The sequence below is a fragment of the Diprion similis genome, chromosome 5 (genome assembly GCF_021155765.1).
Source record: "Diprion similis isolate iyDipSimi1 chromosome 5, iyDipSimi1.1, whole genome shotgun sequence".
NCBI classification, from domain to species: Eukaryota; Metazoa; Arthropoda; class Insecta; order Hymenoptera; family Diprionidae; genus Diprion; species Diprion similis.
Window position 1 is genome coordinate 6,615,804 of NC_060109.1, and position 19,702 is coordinate 6,635,505.

The 19,702-nt window shown below is 41.2% G+C and overlaps 1 protein-coding gene across 1 annotated transcript; it reads left to right on the forward strand.

Moving 5' to 3' along the window:
- The first annotated feature begins 10,307 nt into the window (after positions 1 to 10,307).
- LOC124406258 lies at positions 10,308 to 11,817 on the forward strand. The gene is made up of 4 exons (XM_046881612.1): positions 10,308 to 10,387; positions 10,483 to 10,663; positions 10,778 to 11,668; positions 11,713 to 11,817. Exons 1-4 carry the CDS (start codon positions 10,308 to 10,310, stop codon positions 11,815 to 11,817), a joined length of 1,257 nt encoding a protein of 418 aa, XP_046737568.1.
- Positions 11,818 to 19,702: the final 7,885 nt, after the last annotated feature.

The following is a 19,702-nucleotide window of genomic DNA, read 5'->3' on the forward strand; positions in this document are numbered from 1 at the left end:
TGGTATTCAACCACTGATGATAACACTCAGGGGGGTTGAGATCCGCGGGGGTTGAGAACCGCAGGTTGAGAACCACGGTCACACACACACACACACACGCACACACCTCACACGGACACACACGCGGTGATCCAGAACCAACATATCCACGTTAAGTCAGCTTAGGCCGGTCACACGGACGCACGCACACCTCACACGGACACACGCACACGCGGTGATCCAGAACCAACATACTACTGCTACTCACGGTGATGGTAAAGTCGTTCACATAGACGTCAGTGAAGGGACCGACCCTTACGAAACTACGATGAAATTCAATTGGACTTTTGCTGAAGATAGCTATTACCTCATTACTATACCCTTTTTGTGCACACCTTAAAGCAATTTTTTTATGACCCTCCACAGCACATTTTGGTACTGCCCACAAACTTCTACACCGCCCAACCACAACGACCATTGCGACCACCTCACGATGTGAGTATTCTCAATCTTCAGCCTACGCAAGTCTTTCACCATGTTTTTGCGTAATGTGAGCTATTTCCGTTGTAGCCGAAACTGTAATATCATCAACTACTGCTTCAACAATCAGCTCAGTGCCAAACGACACCACTCCAATAATTAACACAACCGCCGAACCCGCCGGTGAGTCCTAATTATCCGCTATTCAGTGCAGAAGGTCTATCAAAAATTTGATACCATACCAATATTATTTTTTCAGAGTCATTCGAAAAACCTTCCACCATCGCCTCTTACTTTCAAACTCTCGTTACGATCAAAATCGACTCGAAACTCAAGTTTATTATACGCTCATTCAAAAACTTACGAATCATTTTAATCTAGATTGTAACAATTCAACAGAGAACCAGACATCACCCCCAACGACGTTCACTCCCATCCGAACAACCACCACCGAACCGGAGCGCAATGTATCAAAACCTGAAGACGACACTGCCATCATACAACAACTTATGGACGAGAACCGTCGATTGATGGATTATATCTCCAGACTTAAAATGAATCGAACTTCCACACCCGATCAAAATTAATAATTGTCCCCCCCCCCCCCCCCCCCCATACTGTAGTCATATTCTAGCGGGATTGTTTTTTACCGCTGAATAACTTGTAGCCCGTGTGAAAAATTATCATGTTCCAGCGGTTTTTTACCGCTCAATAACTTGTAGTCCGGGTGAAAAATTAATAAAAACAATATAGTGTTATAATATTTTTTTATTTCGATGCGCAATATATACATATACTGCTTGGTATTATCAAATCCGAACTATCCTTACACAATCCACAATTCTGCGGTTGATTTGGCCAACTTGATGCATCTTCAGCGCTGCTATAAGTTGTATGACGTATGAATGTTAATACATCCTCTACCGGTATATCATAAGCATCCGCACATCCTGGACACAACAGCTGTTCATCAGTCTCGTACCCAGCAGTCACTAGGCAAACTCTCTTCATTCGTTTCGTAAGCGCACCAATTTCTACCGATCTTACAAGTACATGTTTGCTGCATCGCTCATCCTCGGACTCATAATCGCTCGTATTTTGTTCCACCATGATAATCCATCTAGCATTTTTTTCCGCAACGACGTTCTTATACCGTTCCCCACCGCATTCGCTTCACCCTCGCCATTGGAAAGGTTACCCATGTCAATACATTATTACCATGCAATTATACAACGCTTTGTCACCGCCCGAAAGGCTTCCCCCACCACTCCTCACCTCAATATAAAATGCTGCACTGCTATCTCGCATCCTCACAATGTATTACTACAAGTTCGTCGCATATCAGTTCTACGCTTGCGACATATATCAAGGTGATAATCGATTCTTTCATCCACCAATTTTTCTGAACGTGTGCCATCAGTGCTACGAACAAGTCATACGTGACCAATCAATCAGACCACGATCTCTAGGAACCGCATATTTCAAATCAACGTTCAACAACTTGATTGATTTTCCTCAATACTGTCACAAGTGTCACATTTCCCTGCTCACGCAATCTGACGAGCCAGCTCGTTGCGAACCACGCATCCCATTACAGTCATCAGTAATATACAGATTCGAAGACATCGAGTGAGAACCAATATACTTTTTCCACCAGGATCTCTCCGTAGTTGATGAATATATTTACGTTAGAGCTGCTAATGAGAACTATAGCATAATTGATAATACTTTGCGCGAAGAGTAGCTGCGAGTTGAATCGTACATTGTAACACGAGTGCTGTTCATATAATTTTCGCAACTTGTTTGGAGGCACAATGACAAACTGGTTCGACGAGTTTCATAACGTAATTGATAAATTGGACATTGCATACCAGCGACTCACTACGGACTCCAATGTAGATCTCGCTTCGCAGTGGAGCACTATTAGTCTTAAACTTCTAAAAACCCTCAACGACTTTAACAGAGATCGAACCACCAGTTTTGCCGATAAACGAAGGATTCAGACTACCATTGTTAAATTGACCTCTCAACGTGCTGTGTTAAACCATTCGATTCGAGGCGGCTCGCACGACGCTCCGGCCATTCAATGGGATGATTTGGAATCTGCGTTCGAGAAGCGTTTGATCACCGGGGTAATCACCAACTTTCGAATCAGCGATCTGAAACTATTCCTTACAGCTGTATACACCGTTATTTTCGAGAAACTCAACACATTGCTTTGCCAGCATCACCATCTGAAAGTCAACACCACGCTATCTGCAACTTTTGTCCTGGATGTGAAATCCGAAACAAAATTCTTCCATACAAAGAACGCCACTTTCCGATCAACTTCGAATCTGGCGAAATGGTACGAAGAGTATGTTGCATCACCTCTACTGGCTCAAATGAAGAATATCAGGAGCGCGATAGTGGCTGGGCCTTGATAAGTGTAGATAATTTATTAGCTAACATTAACAAGTATGAGCCGTTGATAGGTTCGATGTGAATAGACTTGCCGAGCGATATTAAGGTTGAAAAGGCCGTGGTTCACGTTCAAAATGCCGATAAGGCTTGTTTTGCTTGGGCTTGCGTATCCGCTCGACATCCTGCTGCTTCACACGCGAATCGAGTGACTTCCTACCCCCATTACAATCAAGTATTCAATTTCACTGGCATCAAATTCCCCACAAAATTAAACAATATTCCGAAATTTGAAAAACTTAATAATATTTCCGTGAATGTATATATTCTGGAGAAACGGGGCAAGCGGCATCAAGTCTTACCACTCCTCATCAGTCAGCATGAAAATCCAAATATCGAACACATCAACTTGCTTATGCTACACGGTGAAAACCTTGACGATGAATTCCTTCATGAAAGAACACACTTCTGTTGGATTAAAAATTTATCGCGACTAGTCGATCGTCAATTGAATGCACGTACGCATGCAATCCATGTTTGTGATCGATGTTTACATTTCTTCCACTCCGAAGCAAAATTGCTCGCGCACAGGCTTGATTGCAGTTCAGATACACCTTGTAAACTGACGCTTTTAGATCAGTCCAACAAGTAGTTAAAGTTTAAGAATTACTCGAACAAAATGCAAGTACCATACATAGTTGACGCAGATCTTAAGTGTTTGTTGGAGAATTCCTCACAGTTTTCTGAATCATCGCATGCGAAGGTATATCAGAAACATGTACCATATTGCGTAGGTTATTATTCTAAATGTAGTCACGATGAGTCGCTATCATACTACAATTCCTATCGAGGTGTCGATTGTCAGAAATGGTTAGCCCATCAATTACACGGAATCGCAGTCAGGGTAGCTGAATACTTCAATCAAAAGAAACCTATGTATCAATTGTCTGGTCAACAACAGACTGAATTCGAAAAGGCTGAAGTATGTCACATTTGCGAGCTAAAATTTGTGCATCTAAATGATCGCGTGGAGGATCATTGTCATGTTACAGGACTATATCGCGGGCCTGCACATTCAAATTGTTATCTAAATTACAAACTCAATCACACCGTACACGTTGTATTCCACAACTTGAGTGGTTACGATGCGCACTTCATAATCGGTGAATTGGCTAATATTGAATCATCCTCGCTCAGTGTTCTACCAATTACCTAAGAAAAGTACATAGCATTCACTCAGACGTTTCACAGCCTCGCCGTGAGACTTCAATTCATCGATTCTTATCGGCATATGAGTTCGAGTTCAGCCGAACTAAGCTCTTACCTGCCGCACAATAATTTAACGAATTCGAAATGTCAATTCCCTAACGCCACAGATTCGCATTTCAATCTTCTAACCTGCAAAGGGATATTTCCGGATGATTACGTGAACGAAGCTGACCGAATGAACGAACGCTCATTACCCTCGAAAGAATCATTTTATAACGTATTGAACGACTAAAATATTGAAGACGAAGACTATGCTCATGCACAGAACGTTTGACACAGTTCCAATGTAACAACATTGGGCGAGTATAGTGATTTGTCTCTGAAAATTGACGTCATGCTCCTTGCAGACGTCTTTCAAAATTTCCGCGATAATTGCCTCCGAATATATAAGCTAGATCCAGCACAATACTGTACTTTACCTGGTTTTACTTGGGATTGCATGCTTTTCCACACAAAAATTCATCTGGAATTGCTCACGGACGTTGATATGCTGCTGTTCATTGTAGGAGGTTTGCGTGGAGGATTGAGTCAATGCTCGAATCGATACAGTAAAGCAAATAATAAATACATGACAGACTACAATCCACAGTTGGAAACCAAATCATTGCTCTACTTGGATGTAAATAATTTATATGGTCGGGCGATGTCTCAGTACCTGCGTTGTAGAAATTTTGAATGGGTGCATCGAGTACATGATTTTGATTTCATGCACGTCGGTGAAGAGTCTGATGATGGATACATATTGGAGGTAGATTTAGAATACCCCGCCAATGTTCACGTATTACATCAAGACTCACCCTTTTGTCCAAATCATCAAGAACCGCCCGGTGGGAAAACTCCTAAACTTTTAGCTACGTTGCAGAACAAGACACGTTATGTTATACATTATCGTATTTTGCAACAGTGTGTGAAAAACGGTTCGATATAGCGTAAAATTCATAGAATATTGCAATTCAAACAATCAGAATCGTTGAAGAGTTATATTGATTTGAACACGGCGTTGAGAGCCAAAAGTGCCAACAAATTCGAATAGAATCTATACAAACTGATGAACAACGCGGTATTTGGTGAAACGATGGAAAATGTTCGTAAATATTCCGACGTCAAGTTAGCGCAAAAATGGCATGGACGTTACGGTGCCAAAACACTCATATCGCGACCAAATTTCCATAGTCGGAGTATATTCGATGAAAATTTCGTCGCGATCGCGAGCTGAACAGGCTCGAAGTGATATTTAACAAGCCAATGTACGCCGGAATGGTCATTCTAGATTCATCCAAAATTCGCGTCCACGACTTTTACTATTTTTTTATGTTACCAAAGTTGAAATCAAATTGTCAGTTAATGTATACCGATACGGATAGTCTCATTTATGAAATGAAATCTTGCGACGTTTATGAATTCATTCGCAATAATATTGACAGATTCGACACCAGCGATTATCCTGCATTGTCTTTATTTATCCAAGAATTATGTGATTCATCCAGACCCAACCACTTCACAAACACCTTATTACCTTTCCTTTTCAAAACTTTCTCTACTAAATATATGTCGGGATATTTCACGGAATCCAGTTCTTGTTCATAGAAACCCCCCTGGATTGGGTTTGACTGCTGATCTATCAGAAGATAAGTTCGCGGATTTGTGTTTCGTACTTTTTGAATCTTGAAAATTTCGGTCGACCAATTTGGTGTGTAACCTTTCGCGAATATCGTCTTGTACTTGCTAACTCTCACAAAATCTCCTACTTTATATTTTGCTGGCTTAACTTGTTTAACGTTGCTGTAGCCTGTTGCGAGTAACTGGTTTGCATTTTTACGATTCACTTTTATCGGTGCTATATCCGTGGTACGATGTTTGCTCTTATTGTATTCCGCCACCAACTGTTGTATAATATCAATCCACTTGTATGATCCGTTCAGGCTAAATGATCGCCACATTTCATCCTTGAGTGTGCGATTCCAACGTTCTATGACCGATGCCTTCATAGCGCTGTAGGTTGAGTAATGGTTGATGTGCTTTTTCATTCACTTTTTAAATTCAGCATTGAAAAATTCTTTACCGTCGTCTGATTGAAGATTCTTATGTGAACGGCCGCTTTGAAGAACTTCTTTGAATCCATCGACAACCGATTGAGCACTCTTATTTTTCGGTGCCACAGCCCACGCAAATTTGGATAACACGTCGATGACCGTTATAATGTAATTGAAATTCCGATTTATTTTGGCATACTGCCGCATTTCGACCAAATCCGCTTGCCACAAGCCATTAAAGCCTTTCACGATCACTCGTCGGCGCTTAAAGTTACGATGAGCCGGTGCATGTAGCTCTCTGACCAGCTGTATTTTCTCCCCACTCATTCTTAAAACAATAATATCAGCTTTGCGTAATTCCTCCACTATTGAGATAATCTCATTCGTGTGAGCCGTGTTACCGGCAGCCTCGGAACGACTCAATAACCACAACCTGTCCACCAACTCGTTTGGATCATCCCAATATGTATACTCCAATCGAGAATTCTTTCGCACGATATGTTTACTCGTGTTGAGACCTTCACCGAGTGCCGACCGACTTGGAAATAACTTGCGTATAATGTTCCGATATTTGTAGGATTCATTACCGCATACTTGACCAGTTTTTAGATAGCCTCTTTTGTGGGCATTTGTAGAATCTATGATGTTGCGATATTTACGAAGATCATCGTCCGTGTAAATATCTTTGTCGGGGATTTTCTCAAACATGAGTTCCAATATACCCGGAGTTGTTTTGAATCGCATGTTTTCAACGTCAGAATGATCTAGCTCAAAGTCAATCAGTGAGTCACCAATCATGAAACCAGGGGCCCCATCATTATTGACAAATCTGATTCCGTAAACCGAATCCATTGTATTTGCCGTATCGCGAATTGAATTCATCACATAATTCTTGGCCAAAGTGCCAAAGTTTTCCTCGAACGCGCGTTCCATATGCGTTGAAGTATCAGGGTCAGCCATCTGCTCCATCAACGCCGACCACGGCGATTCCGTATGAGATTCGGTGACTGGCCGTCGTGTAAACCGTTTCACGCAAGACGGGAATAGTTCGCTCAATCGTAACGTTCGCGTCATCTTCAATATCACTGCTTTCACGCGAATTGGGTGTAAATTTTTCCAGACCCCCTCTGCGTTGAAACACTTTCCTGACAAGCGATTGGCTCGGTTTTCGTATGCGATATTCTGAGTTTGGAGTCTGTTTGTAATAGTCCTAAGCCATGCTATTATCCAATTCATCATCATCATTTTCAGCAAACACTTCAGGCTTTATAGCATCCGCTTTGAACTCAGATGCCTTTGCTATAGCAGTCAGCGGCTCAACAATCGGTTTGAAAGTTCTCTCCATCGCTTCGCTGTCGGCTATGCGATCAGTTTTCAATGCTTGATATTTCTTCCTTACCGCATCGCTTGCTTCCACTATCTTGTGCTTCAAATCGGTCTCGGATTTCGATGTCTTCAGCATACTTGAAGATGTTATAGGCACACATTCAGACGTAACACTGTTACCTCAGGCGGGTTACATCACGTTTTTATGATAAATTCATTGAACCCTCTGCGATATCGGCCGGAATTCATAGGACTATTTTTATCAGTCGTCAGAAATCCATACTTCGAACGCTAGCAGATGGAGCGAAATTTTTCAAATTCCGCATACTTCATATCTGTATTCACATAATCATCGAATACATGCCGCAAGTTCTAAGCGTCTTGTTTGAAAAGAATTATGAAGTTTGCATCGTCACGAATCAGATGTTTGGGGATCCTTGTGTATGTTTGACACAGATAGAAACAATCAACTGATTTATGTCGACCCATGCAGAAATATTCCCTAAGCACGTCCTGCTTATCACAGGCAATATCATCGAAAATAAAAATCGTGTTCGGCTGGGATTGCTCCACCGAAGTTACGTCACAATTGTTGAAATAGGTAAGATAGGACACACCAGGTACACGATTCAAGACCTTGCGTAAATATTCATATTTTGGCTGTGCCGAAGACTTGGAATATATGTATACATTCTGGAAACGTAATCCGTTGGGATTAATGAGAAGGCTGATAACTACGTTGGTTTTTCCACAATTCGACGATCCGCAAATAATACTTCTTACGGATGTCGGTAATAGTTTACCGTGGCGATTAATTTTTGACACATGTTGCACGTCGTTGTCCAAATTTTTGATTGGTAAAGTGACGGACTGTTTTATAAATTTCATGTTGTTGCATGAGTCTTAGTGGGCGATTACATACTGATCAGTTGTTTTTCGGACGCTTGATAGCACACATGCCCAGAGGACGTGGAATGTTAAATACCGCAATGAATAATTTGCCCATTGAGCTACATCTACCGAGTTATTAGTTCTGCGGTCCTGGAACACGTTTGCAGCAGCGTCTTGCCAGCGGTCAAACAGGAGTGAATTTGTTGGACAAAGCCTGTCGAGAACATGATATTGCCTATGCGAAAAGCAAAGATCTAAAATTTAGACACGAGGCTGATAAAAGTTTGGCTCAGGCAGCGTTGCAACGCAGTCGTGACAAGGAAGCAAAGTGGACAGAACGTGCGGCAGGTTGGGCAGTTAACAAAACCATGCGTGCTCAAGTCAAACTTGGTATGGGTATTAGGAAACCCTGGGTACGTGCTGCTATAACATCCGCACGTCAGGCGGTGAGAAAGTTTAAACCGACAGACAAAGGGAGCGCGATACGCATAGCGCTTAAAGCAGCGAAACAGGCAATTGGCGGGGATAAGAAGAATGTTAAATTGCCCAGAGTGTTGAAGGTTGCAAAGCACGGTGGTTTTCCACCGCTATTAATACCCATATTTGCGGGGCTATCAGCCGCGGGATCGTCGGCAGGTGGGGCGGCCGGCATCGCTAAAGCAGTGAATGATGCGCCGAGCGCGGCTAAAAAATTGGAAGAAAACGAACGTCACAATAAGACAATGGAGGCTATTGCATTGGGTAGACGTGGTAGGGGACTTTATTTAGCACCTCACAAGAAAGGATGGGGGCTATTCTTGAAATCAACTAACAAGCTAAAAAAACTCCAAAACGTGAAACTTCCGCAAGGGGTTACTACAGACCGTGAACTGTGGAAGTTTGCCAAAATGCTGAAAATATTACATTTCCGGGGTGTTTTCATGCGGAACAATTTACCGAAACAAATCAGAGTTCGCGAGAGCGGAATTATAAATTTAGATAGTGATGCGGGAGTAGGGACACATTGGGTGGCTTATAAAAAAATTAGACACAACGTGTATTATTACGACAGTTTTGGCAATTTACCACCGCCGAACGAAGTTGTGCGATACTTCGGTGGAAGGAATGTTATCTGGTACAATCATGACAGGCATCAGTCTGACAACGCATCCAATTGCGGAGAGTTGTGTTTGAAATTTCTCGCAGCGAAGGAAGCATGTCTATAACCTTCACGTTAACGGGTGATACATCGACCCTGAGTGCGAATTACTCTCCACCAATAATTCTAAATCACCGCAAATCGTATTCAATGGAACTGGTCACGTTTCAATCATACAATTCAATATCCAAAATTGATGAAACCTGCAACAGCTTGGGTTATAATTACAATAATCGAATTACTATACCGACGGGGTCGTATACCATTAAGGATGTAAACAAATATGTGCAAAAACATATGGAATACGTGATTGATGTTTCACAAAATGTTAGCGCTGGTAAAAAGGTGATCGAAGGACCAAACATAATAATTCGAGCCAACAATAATACACTTAAATCGGAAGTTTGGTGTAGATGGGACATTGATTTCTTGGATCATAACTCGATAGCACCATTGTTACGGTTTGATAATGATGAGATACGTAAATCAAGGGAATGGCACGAGTCGACAAACCCGATAAAAATATCTAAAGTTAATTCCATTAAAGTGGAGTGTAGCGTAACATATAGCGCATTCAGCAATAGTTCGCAGGCTCACACGATACACGAATTTTCGCAAGACGTTCCACCAGGTTATAAAATTTCGGAATCGCCCCGGAGCATCATCTACATGCCGGTGAATGTTCGCGTGATTGACAACATAACGCTGAGTATAGTTGACCAGAGCGGAGCACCGGTCAATTTTAGAGGAAAAGAAATCACTATACGACTTCATTTGAAAGAAGATTGAAAATGCTAACATACAACAACGCATATAATCAAGCATCCAGCACTGATTCGGTCAGTACTGAATCGCCGAGGGATACAAAAGGGTCACTAAATTCCGTAAGTTTGCTCACTTGAAAAAGCAAGATTATTTTGATTTCGCTGGGGTTTAAACTTCGAAAATGATGTCCAACATCCTGAGAATCGATGCATCGCCGGTCTACGACAACAGCATCAACCAGGCGATCGTGTACGCACATCATCCGTATGCAAATTCCTCCTACAACAATAACGACGAGATATGCATTTCGATACAACAGCAGGATTTGTGTGTGCTGCCGAGTGAGAGTTTCATCTACATTCAGGGAAAAGCTTTCAAAATTGTTGCGGGTGCGAGAAATTATCAAATTTATTCTGAGCTGGAAAAAAACTGTCCGTGTTTTTTCTTCGATCAAATACGCTACGAATACGATGGTGTGGAAATTGATCGTTGTAAGAATGTCGGAATAACATCTACGTTGAAAAATTATATTTCGCTGGATCAGAGTAAGAAAAATGCCATGGAAATATTTGGATGGAAGGATGGTGGATATAAAAGCAACCATCACACGGGTGATTTCAGCCTGTGTATTCCGTTGAATACCGTGCTGGGTTGCGCAGAAGATTATAAGAAAATTGTTACTAACGCTCGACACGAGCTCATTATCATACGAAGCAGAACCGATAAAAATTGCTACAAAACTGGTGCGGCTGCGGAAGACATGCGTTTGGAAATAACAAAATTACAATGGAGAATACCGCATGTGATGCCATCGGATGTTGTAAAGCTGTCGCTATTGAGAATATTGGAGAAAAATCAACCGATACAGATGTGCTTCAGATCTTGGTCGTTGCACGAATATCCCAATTTACCGAAATCTAAAATGCAAGTTTGGCCCATCAAAATAGCAACGCAACTGGAAAAACCAAGATATGTGATATTTGCATTGCAAAGAAATTGGAAGGAAAACGTGAAGAATCATGCGAGTTATTTCGACCACTGCGATTTACGCAACGTTAAGCTATTTCTGAACAGCGATTCATATCCATATGAAAATCGAAACGTAAGCCGTAAAAATGAACAATTTGCTCTACTGTACGATATGTATGCTAAGTTCCAGAATTCGTATTATGGAACTGTGAATAGACCCATTCTGGATATGCAAACTTACATTAAGGATGCACCAATAATAGTGATAGATTGTTCGCGACAAAATGAATCTATAAAAAGTGCTCCAGTTGACATACGAATAGAATTTAAGAGCGAAACGGATATAGAGGATGGTATGGCTGCATATTGTCTCATACTGCACGATCGAATCGTCGAGTACACACCTCAAACGAACGTTGTTCGAAAATTGCTGTAATGAATTGTATGTTCGTGGATGTGCAGGGATTTATCGGCGTTAGGAATAAATTCGTAGTGAAAGAAGTCGCATTTTATGAGAACGTAGCAAAGACTATGAGTCATGACATATTTCGAGATCCATACGCCTGAAACCTGTTGTCGAATAAACTGCGCCATCAAATGAAGTATCTTACGCATAATCATCATGGATTCCAGTGGACTGATGGTTTGACAACTTACGGCATCTTGAGAAGGATTATGCGCGATCACCTGGGCAGAACGCCGTTGGTGCTTGTCAAGGGATTGGAAAAAATTTGTTGGTTGGAGGAATATGCGGAAAATTTGAATGCGGTGGATATGATGGAACTGGGCTGTCCAGCGATTGAAATATTGAGGAAATCCTACGACAAGAAGATCGTTGATTGCAGCTTTCATGCAGGGATTTGTGCGTTTCAAAACGTGCAACTCATGAGATTGTAGTACAATGAATTTCAGGACAAGAGTAATTTCGATGAATGAAATAAATGCACACTGAAAAATAAAAACTTGATCATATTTTTAATAAAGTTGTTTATTCCATCAATACATTTTTTTATCAATAAGGTTTAAATTTGTTTTTTTGAGTGGTTCGGCGTTTGCGTTCAGGTTTTTTGCCGGGGAGTTCGCGGATTCGGGAGATAACTTTCGCAGTCAGGTCACCCAAAAGCTGATATTCGGGAGAGCTTCGGTTGGTTGTGAACTGCATGTTGGACAGAGCGGTTCGCCACCAATCAGTCTTGTCAGTTCGTAGAATATCCTTGGTATTGTAGATTTTAATTTGGACGGTAACCTCTCCGTTGCCGACGTCGTTGTTGAGAGAACAGAAATGTGTGTCGGTGAGTAGTTTGATGGATTCGGGAATACCAGTCTTCGGCTCGTTCTCCGGTATTACATCCCATTCGGGTAGCAGTTGACTCAAACCAAAGTCTCCGAAAAATGAGTTCGAGTAAGTTTGTCTGTGACAAAATATAATTCATTGGTTAGAATGCGATCAACGTCGACGGCGCGGTGTATATTTACCAATTCTTGCAGTTCAGCCATTGCGTGTAGATTGTTCAGCTTGCGTGGAGACCGTTCAGCTTGCGGAGTGATTGTGACTTCAGGCGGTGTATGATGAAGTTTTTATATACAGGGAAAAATGGTGGTGGGAGTATGAAACAATGATGGGCTGTGAGCAATAACTCACTTGAGAACGTTCTGCATACAATGCAATTCTGTTGCATATGGAAGCAGAGCATATAAATGACTAATTATAAACCTGCATTTTGCGAAAATTAATGGCAGGGTGATTGACTATCAGGAGGCGGAAGTTGATGACCTTTGAGCATGCGGCCGGAAATGATACTGCAGTCATTATATAATCAGGGAATGTGCGAGTGCGGTGTTGGAGGCGTGTTCCGACGTTGAATTAAAAGTAAAAATTAATACTTTCAGCAACATGTTCCAATTCGACCATCAGTTCTTTGAACTTGGTACAACCCTCTGTTGGCCGGGTTGTTCCAAATAAACTATCTCTACAAACTCGACACGTGAACGAGTTAGGTTTCACGAACGAGATGTGGAATAGCACATTATTGTCGAAGTGTTCGATGTTGGCGCTGCAAAAAGTGATGTTTTGTAAGCGATTTTGATGGTAGATGATTTTAAGGCGTTGTGTATAGTCACTGGACGACGAAACATCGCAGGCAAATGTAGCCTGGTACATTTTTTTCACGGACGGCACTAACTGTGCCGCAAAGAACTCGAGCTCACTGCTGGGCAAAGTGTTCTCGCAGAGGCTCGCCGGTCAGCCGTCTAAGGTTAGTCCAGTCGAGTTGAGCCGCAACTACACCGACGTTGTTGTTCAGATGAAAGTCTGACATGATGAAGGAGATTTTATGACTGAGGATTTTTGCTGGCGAACTGCTTTTATAGAACGATAATGCTGGGGTGGGATGAAAAGATCTTGGGGATCGTGTCATTTTGGGATGCGCTAAATCGCGAAAAACCGACAGGTTTATGCGAAGGGGTTAATCGGGCGACATTGTAAGTTTTTCGCGAAAACATGGTAATTTTGGACGACAGGTTTATGTGGAAGTTAAAATCCGCCTCGGCGTCTTAATTGGGCAGCTGGCCAGACGTGATCGAGCAGCTGACCAGACGTAAACGGGAGTTCTAATCACCATTGCACTCTCTGATGGTAATCACCCACACCCGCACTGCGATGGTAATCACCCACTGATGATAACACTAACGGGGGTTGAGAACCGCGGGTTGAGAACTGCGCGCGCGCGCGCGCGCACACACACACACACACACACACACACACACACACACACACACACACACACACACACACACACACACACACACACGCACGCACGCACGCACGCACACACACACACACACAAACACACACACACAAACACACACACACACACACACACACACATGGACACACACGCGTTGGTCCAGAACCGGCATATCCACGTTAAGTCAGCTTACGCCGGTCACACAGATGCACGCACACCTCACACGGACACACGCACACGCGGTGGTCCAGAACCTGCATACTACTGCTCGTGTGAGCGCTTCGTTTGGCTGGGTTATTATTTCTTGTTTCCTTATTTGATTTATTTTGGAAGATAGTGAAGTTTCGGATGCGTCGCGATGAATCGCTATGATTTAAGTTGTTAAGTAAGAATTACTGTCGAGTTACTTATAGGGTATGTTTTGCGATCAGCGCGATAATTCTGTTTGGGTTTGACGAATAGCGCCGATATTTATAATTAAGGGAAGGACGATCACGAGTAGCGTGTTCGTATCGTTGTAGATTTTCTGTATTTTGATTTTTGTTTTGTTAATCTCGTTGAGACAAGGGACGCGACTAGCGCACGTAGATTTAAGTCTAGTTAAGATTTGATTTTCTTTCTATTTTGTTTGTGGAATCGCGGGAGGCGAATTGAGTATCTGTTTCTTTTTCCTTTTGTTTTGTATCGCTTCGAATTTTTTTTTTTTGAATTTATTATTTTATTTTATTTTGTTGAATTCTGTATCGTGTCCAGTGTCCGTTCTTCCTCTCCGCAAAACTACCCACCCCCTCTCCGCGGTACTGAGCTATCTGGCATAGAGAAGGACAGCCGAGGAATTGCAAAGGTAAAGACTCGAGGCGTGTTTATCACGCCAGGTGCCCAACAAAATTTCGCGATAGCTTTTGTAAGCTGCAAATTGCATCGCGGGTTGCTGAATCATTGTGCACCAGGTTCACTCTTGGAAACTTCTCCGGGTGAACAAGAGCGGCGAAAATCAAACCTCGTCACAATATATATATTATATACCTACATTATGGTAGGTAAAAAAAACCGACTATGTTTTTTTCACTTTATACTCTGAAAAATCGGTTGCTATACACCTCTAAAAAATACTCACCAAATATGAGCTCCTAATTTTGATAGAAGGGTCTTCCGCTTTATAGTTTTCCATTTGTTCCTCAGTATTAGAAACAAAAATTTATATCTCGCTATTAACCCTTAGCGGCACACATTCTTTCTTACTCACTATCGACTTGAAATTTTGTACTCAAGGATTTTTGGGGTCGCTGATTACGAATCTGCACTCAAAATTCGAAAATTCAAGATGGCGGATTCAATATGACGGACCAAACGTGCAAAAACTCGTTCGACGAGAGCGAAAGGTACTCGGTTGGTACTCGGGGGTTTTCAGGGGCGCTGATTTCGAATCCGCACTCAAATGTTAGAAATTCAAGATGGCGGATCCAATATGGCAGACCAAACCGCAAAAAGTTGTTTGACCTTCGCAAATCATAAAACCCAAGATCTTTTCCATACTTTCAAATCAATCGCAATCGTTTTGCGGTCAGAAAATCCGTCATTTGAAGTGTACGGCCGCCATATTGTGTCCGCAATTTCGAATTTTGCAAATCTGAAAACGGATTCGTAATCAGCGACCCTAATAACCCTACCCAAAGAAACTCAAATTCGTATAAATTTCCCTGAAAGTCATAGACTGAATTAAAATTTTCTGAATTAATAATAAAAAACTGTTAAAATTTGCAACCATTGGAGTTTGACGATGAATATCTTTGAAACGCTTAATTTAATCGACAAGTCATAACAGACCATTTTTGTAGAACAGTTAATTTCCTACGAAACCATGTACTGCGCATTTCATAAAAAAAAATTTTCAACGAGTTATAAAATTCATAAGCTGTGACGTCCCCGTGAGAGACGTCCGCCTAATGGAAAATTGCCTCTATGCAAGTTTCCCTTTATATCTTTAAACTGCTGTTCTCTTCCTTCTTTATAATACCTCAGACAAACACATACATATAAAAGAGTATATTTTCTTACATTCCAATACACGCACACATCAATATAATATTATAACCTGATTTTATATTATTGACTATATAAATACAATTAGTAAGAAGCCTTGAAGGCATATGAGGTTATCTTCAAATGGGCACGCCAAACCAAAAGGAAATTACAAACCAAAATTAATAACCAACTCGATGCCGAGTTCTCCGAATAGTTACTATATCTTTTGTTGCTATGATACTCCCACACTTGGTGGGTGGTACTATACAGTCCTTTGGGTTGAGGATGGCGCAGTTGAAGATATGACACTCTATAGATGTTTAAATATTGGGTTCCCTGCATAGCCCAGAGTCGGACCGCCGCTCATAAGAGTAATACCAGCATAGACTAAACAGTAAATAACTCTGGCATGACCAAAGGGCCCAAGTGAACATCGTCAGCCAGCAGAGAGAAAAATCGCGCAAGCGCACAGCCACCCTGCAGCGGCCGGAGCGGTCAGCTGCATCGCGGCAAAAATCACTTTCTGTTTAGTTCTCAAACTGTTCGGTCATATTCAAAAATAAAAACTTTCTATTGGACTCTCAAACAGTTCAGCCGCATTCAAAAATAAAACTTGCTATTCGACTCTCAAACAGTTCAGCTGCATTCAAAAATAAAACTCGCTATTCAACTCTCAAATTGTTCAGTCACATTCAAAAACCATCTCTTAATATAACTCTCAAACAGTTCACTTACATCCCACATCAACGACTAATTTTATTCAACTCTTAAACTATTCATAATTATGCGTGTAAAATAATATTCAAAATCTTAATATTTCATTCAGAGGGGTTTCCTCAAAACCTTCTAAATATCAAAGCATAAGCTCGACTCGTAGTGTTAAAAATATTAAATTTAAACATTATATTTGAATATAACAAGTGTATCGATTTTCAAAAGGATTGTAACAATACATCGTTTTACTTTTGATACTCTTTAATCAACAAGTGTTTTGTGGACTGTGTTTACCCTTAAACCCCCAAAAAGGAATCCTCATTCGATCAGGCTCCAGGGAAGCATAAGGATCAAAGGCAGTTCTCATCGATCAAAGGTAAGACCTATATCATTAAACATTAAATCACTCGCGGCACTTGTCAGTCCATTCCTCCATTTAGTACTTGTTCGTAGCGGGGGCCCGGGTCTTCTACCAAAAATCAGGGCTCCAATCGCGTGTTGCTGATGTTCAGGTGTTGTGCCTTCTGCGGACACGCTATTTAGTTGTTTCAACGACCGACGGCATCGGGACGTCACAGAGCAAAACAGAAATTTGTCTTAAAATAATCGAACTTAAACCTTTGATATCTTTCAAACGGTGAGGTTTACGGAAAAATTATGTGAGACCTTTTTTGTAAAGCGTTCAATTTCCTACAAGAATATGAGGAGAGATATTTTTTAACGAACATTTGATGGAGAGATATGAAGGGCCTAGCCAGGGTTTCATATGAAATATGCCCCTGAACCAATGTGGATTTGCTATACGCCACATTTTAGAGATACCTCAAAAACCTAGTTCGCACAAGTTTTAAATCTCTATCTATATTATTACGCTGGAAACTTCGAATAACGCGGATTTCCGTTTTTTCGCGATTCCTGAGCCATTTTTACTTTGAAAAATATGAAAAAAAATCAGATATATTGCGGATGTTGATGTACATGATCGAGAATTCTTCCGAATTTTTTCGGACTAAATTCGAGCTGTGAAAAATCTTTTGAGGTTTAAATTGTCGATCTCTTATTGAGTTTAAAAAGTGACTAGCTTCTTTTTTCACAGTATGTTCAATGCGTCATTCTTGATTTTCTGCAATTTTTTTCAGATTTTTCGGGAAGGAGCGCCATTGTTAAAAAAATCAAAAACTAATTTTTCAATGGTTTTTTGGGGCAAAGTGACTCAATGTCAACTCAATCATCGGGGGGACGCATCTCCGTGTTTTTATCTAATGGTTCTTTGACTTAGTTGAAAATACTGCATCATTTACTGAATGAATGAACAAATTCATTTTTGGTACTATAATATTTTAGGTTTTCGTTTCTAATACTGAGGAACAAATGGGAAACTATAAAGCGGAGGACCGTCCTATCAAAATTAAGAGCTCATATGTGGTGACTATTTTTTAGAGGTGTATAGCAACCGATTTTTCAGAGTATAAAGTGAAAAAGAAAATAGTCGGTTTTTTTGACCCACCCTAATATATATTGCGACCCGTCAATCGATGCACGCCTACAGAGGATCGTGTCAGCAGCAAGGATGAGGACAAATGAGGCTTACGATACGTCACGAAATTACGGAATGGTTAAATCGGTGAATCAGGCTGCAAAGTAATAATTCTCCGAAATGAACGGGAAGAAAATCTGTTGGGCGCCAGGTACGCTGTACCACGATAATCTGAAAGATAAAAGGGAAAAAAGGGAAAAGGGAACTCGGTAGCTCAGTATTTGGCGGAGGGGAGTGGCCGGATAGTGAACGGACAACACACTTTTCTATTATAAAAAAAATTGCCCAAGAGTAAAGGTAACGAAATGTTAGTTTATTAACGGGGACGGAAGTAGGTCTCAAAATTACCTAGGTTGTACACAGTCCTTGAGGAAGAATGGTGACAAAAACAAAGGATAATTTAAAAGACTCGATACAGGAAACGGAAATAATAACTTAACGAAAATAAAACAATCTTCTCTGATCGAATTACACGGACGATAAAAATAAACTCGTAACAAAACAAGGATAGTAACTTAAACGGCTATAAACAATCTTCCATGAGCGAGATACAAGTAATCTTAAAGTTAATACGACGCGAGAATAATATCGATAACTAAAATTGAAAGACAATCTTCGATAAGTAAGATACAAGAAAGCTTAACGGAATAAGGTACGGAACAAACGCAACGTGACAGCTGGTAACAAAAGACTCAATATAATGCAAAGAAATCAAAAACGGGATATACAGCGTCAGCTGTCACCAGACAAGAACTCGTCTAATTACAAAATAATAGTAACAAAAGTCTTAACATTAAATTATGACCGGTAACGATATTTTAAAACAATACAAGATATACGCTTCTTGCCCACGCGCTGAATCTACATTAAAGAGGAGCCTACGGTTACGCGGCGCACGGCACAACGGGAAGAAGGTACGGTGGCGTAACCACCCAGGGAGTGCTCGATTTGTAACTCGACAGCTCTCGAAAGGCACAGTGGCGTGGCGCGGCTTCGGTTCACCGCGATATTTCGATATAACGAATTCAGCGCCACGCGGTAGCGGGAGATAGCGCGGGGACGATTCAAACAACGACGCCACAAAGATGGCCGCAACCGACGCTATTGCGCAATATTACACGATTGTTGCGCAATTATACAAGATACGATTTTTGATGAACGGTAACACGATAACGAGATCAAATACAATATTTAGTTAAACGAGAACAATAATCGAAACGATATTTCCTCACGATATAGCGGTTAAATTACCCGAAAACACAAAAAAATAGAATGACGCCGCCGCCACGCAGACGCGGGGAGAGGGGGCCATGCGTGGTAAAATTAACAGAAAAATTCGGGAACAAAATTAGGGATGTTAGTAGTTAGTTAGGCTCTTCGAAATGGTCATTAAATAAATTAATAGGCCACACGAAAACCCGAGATACGG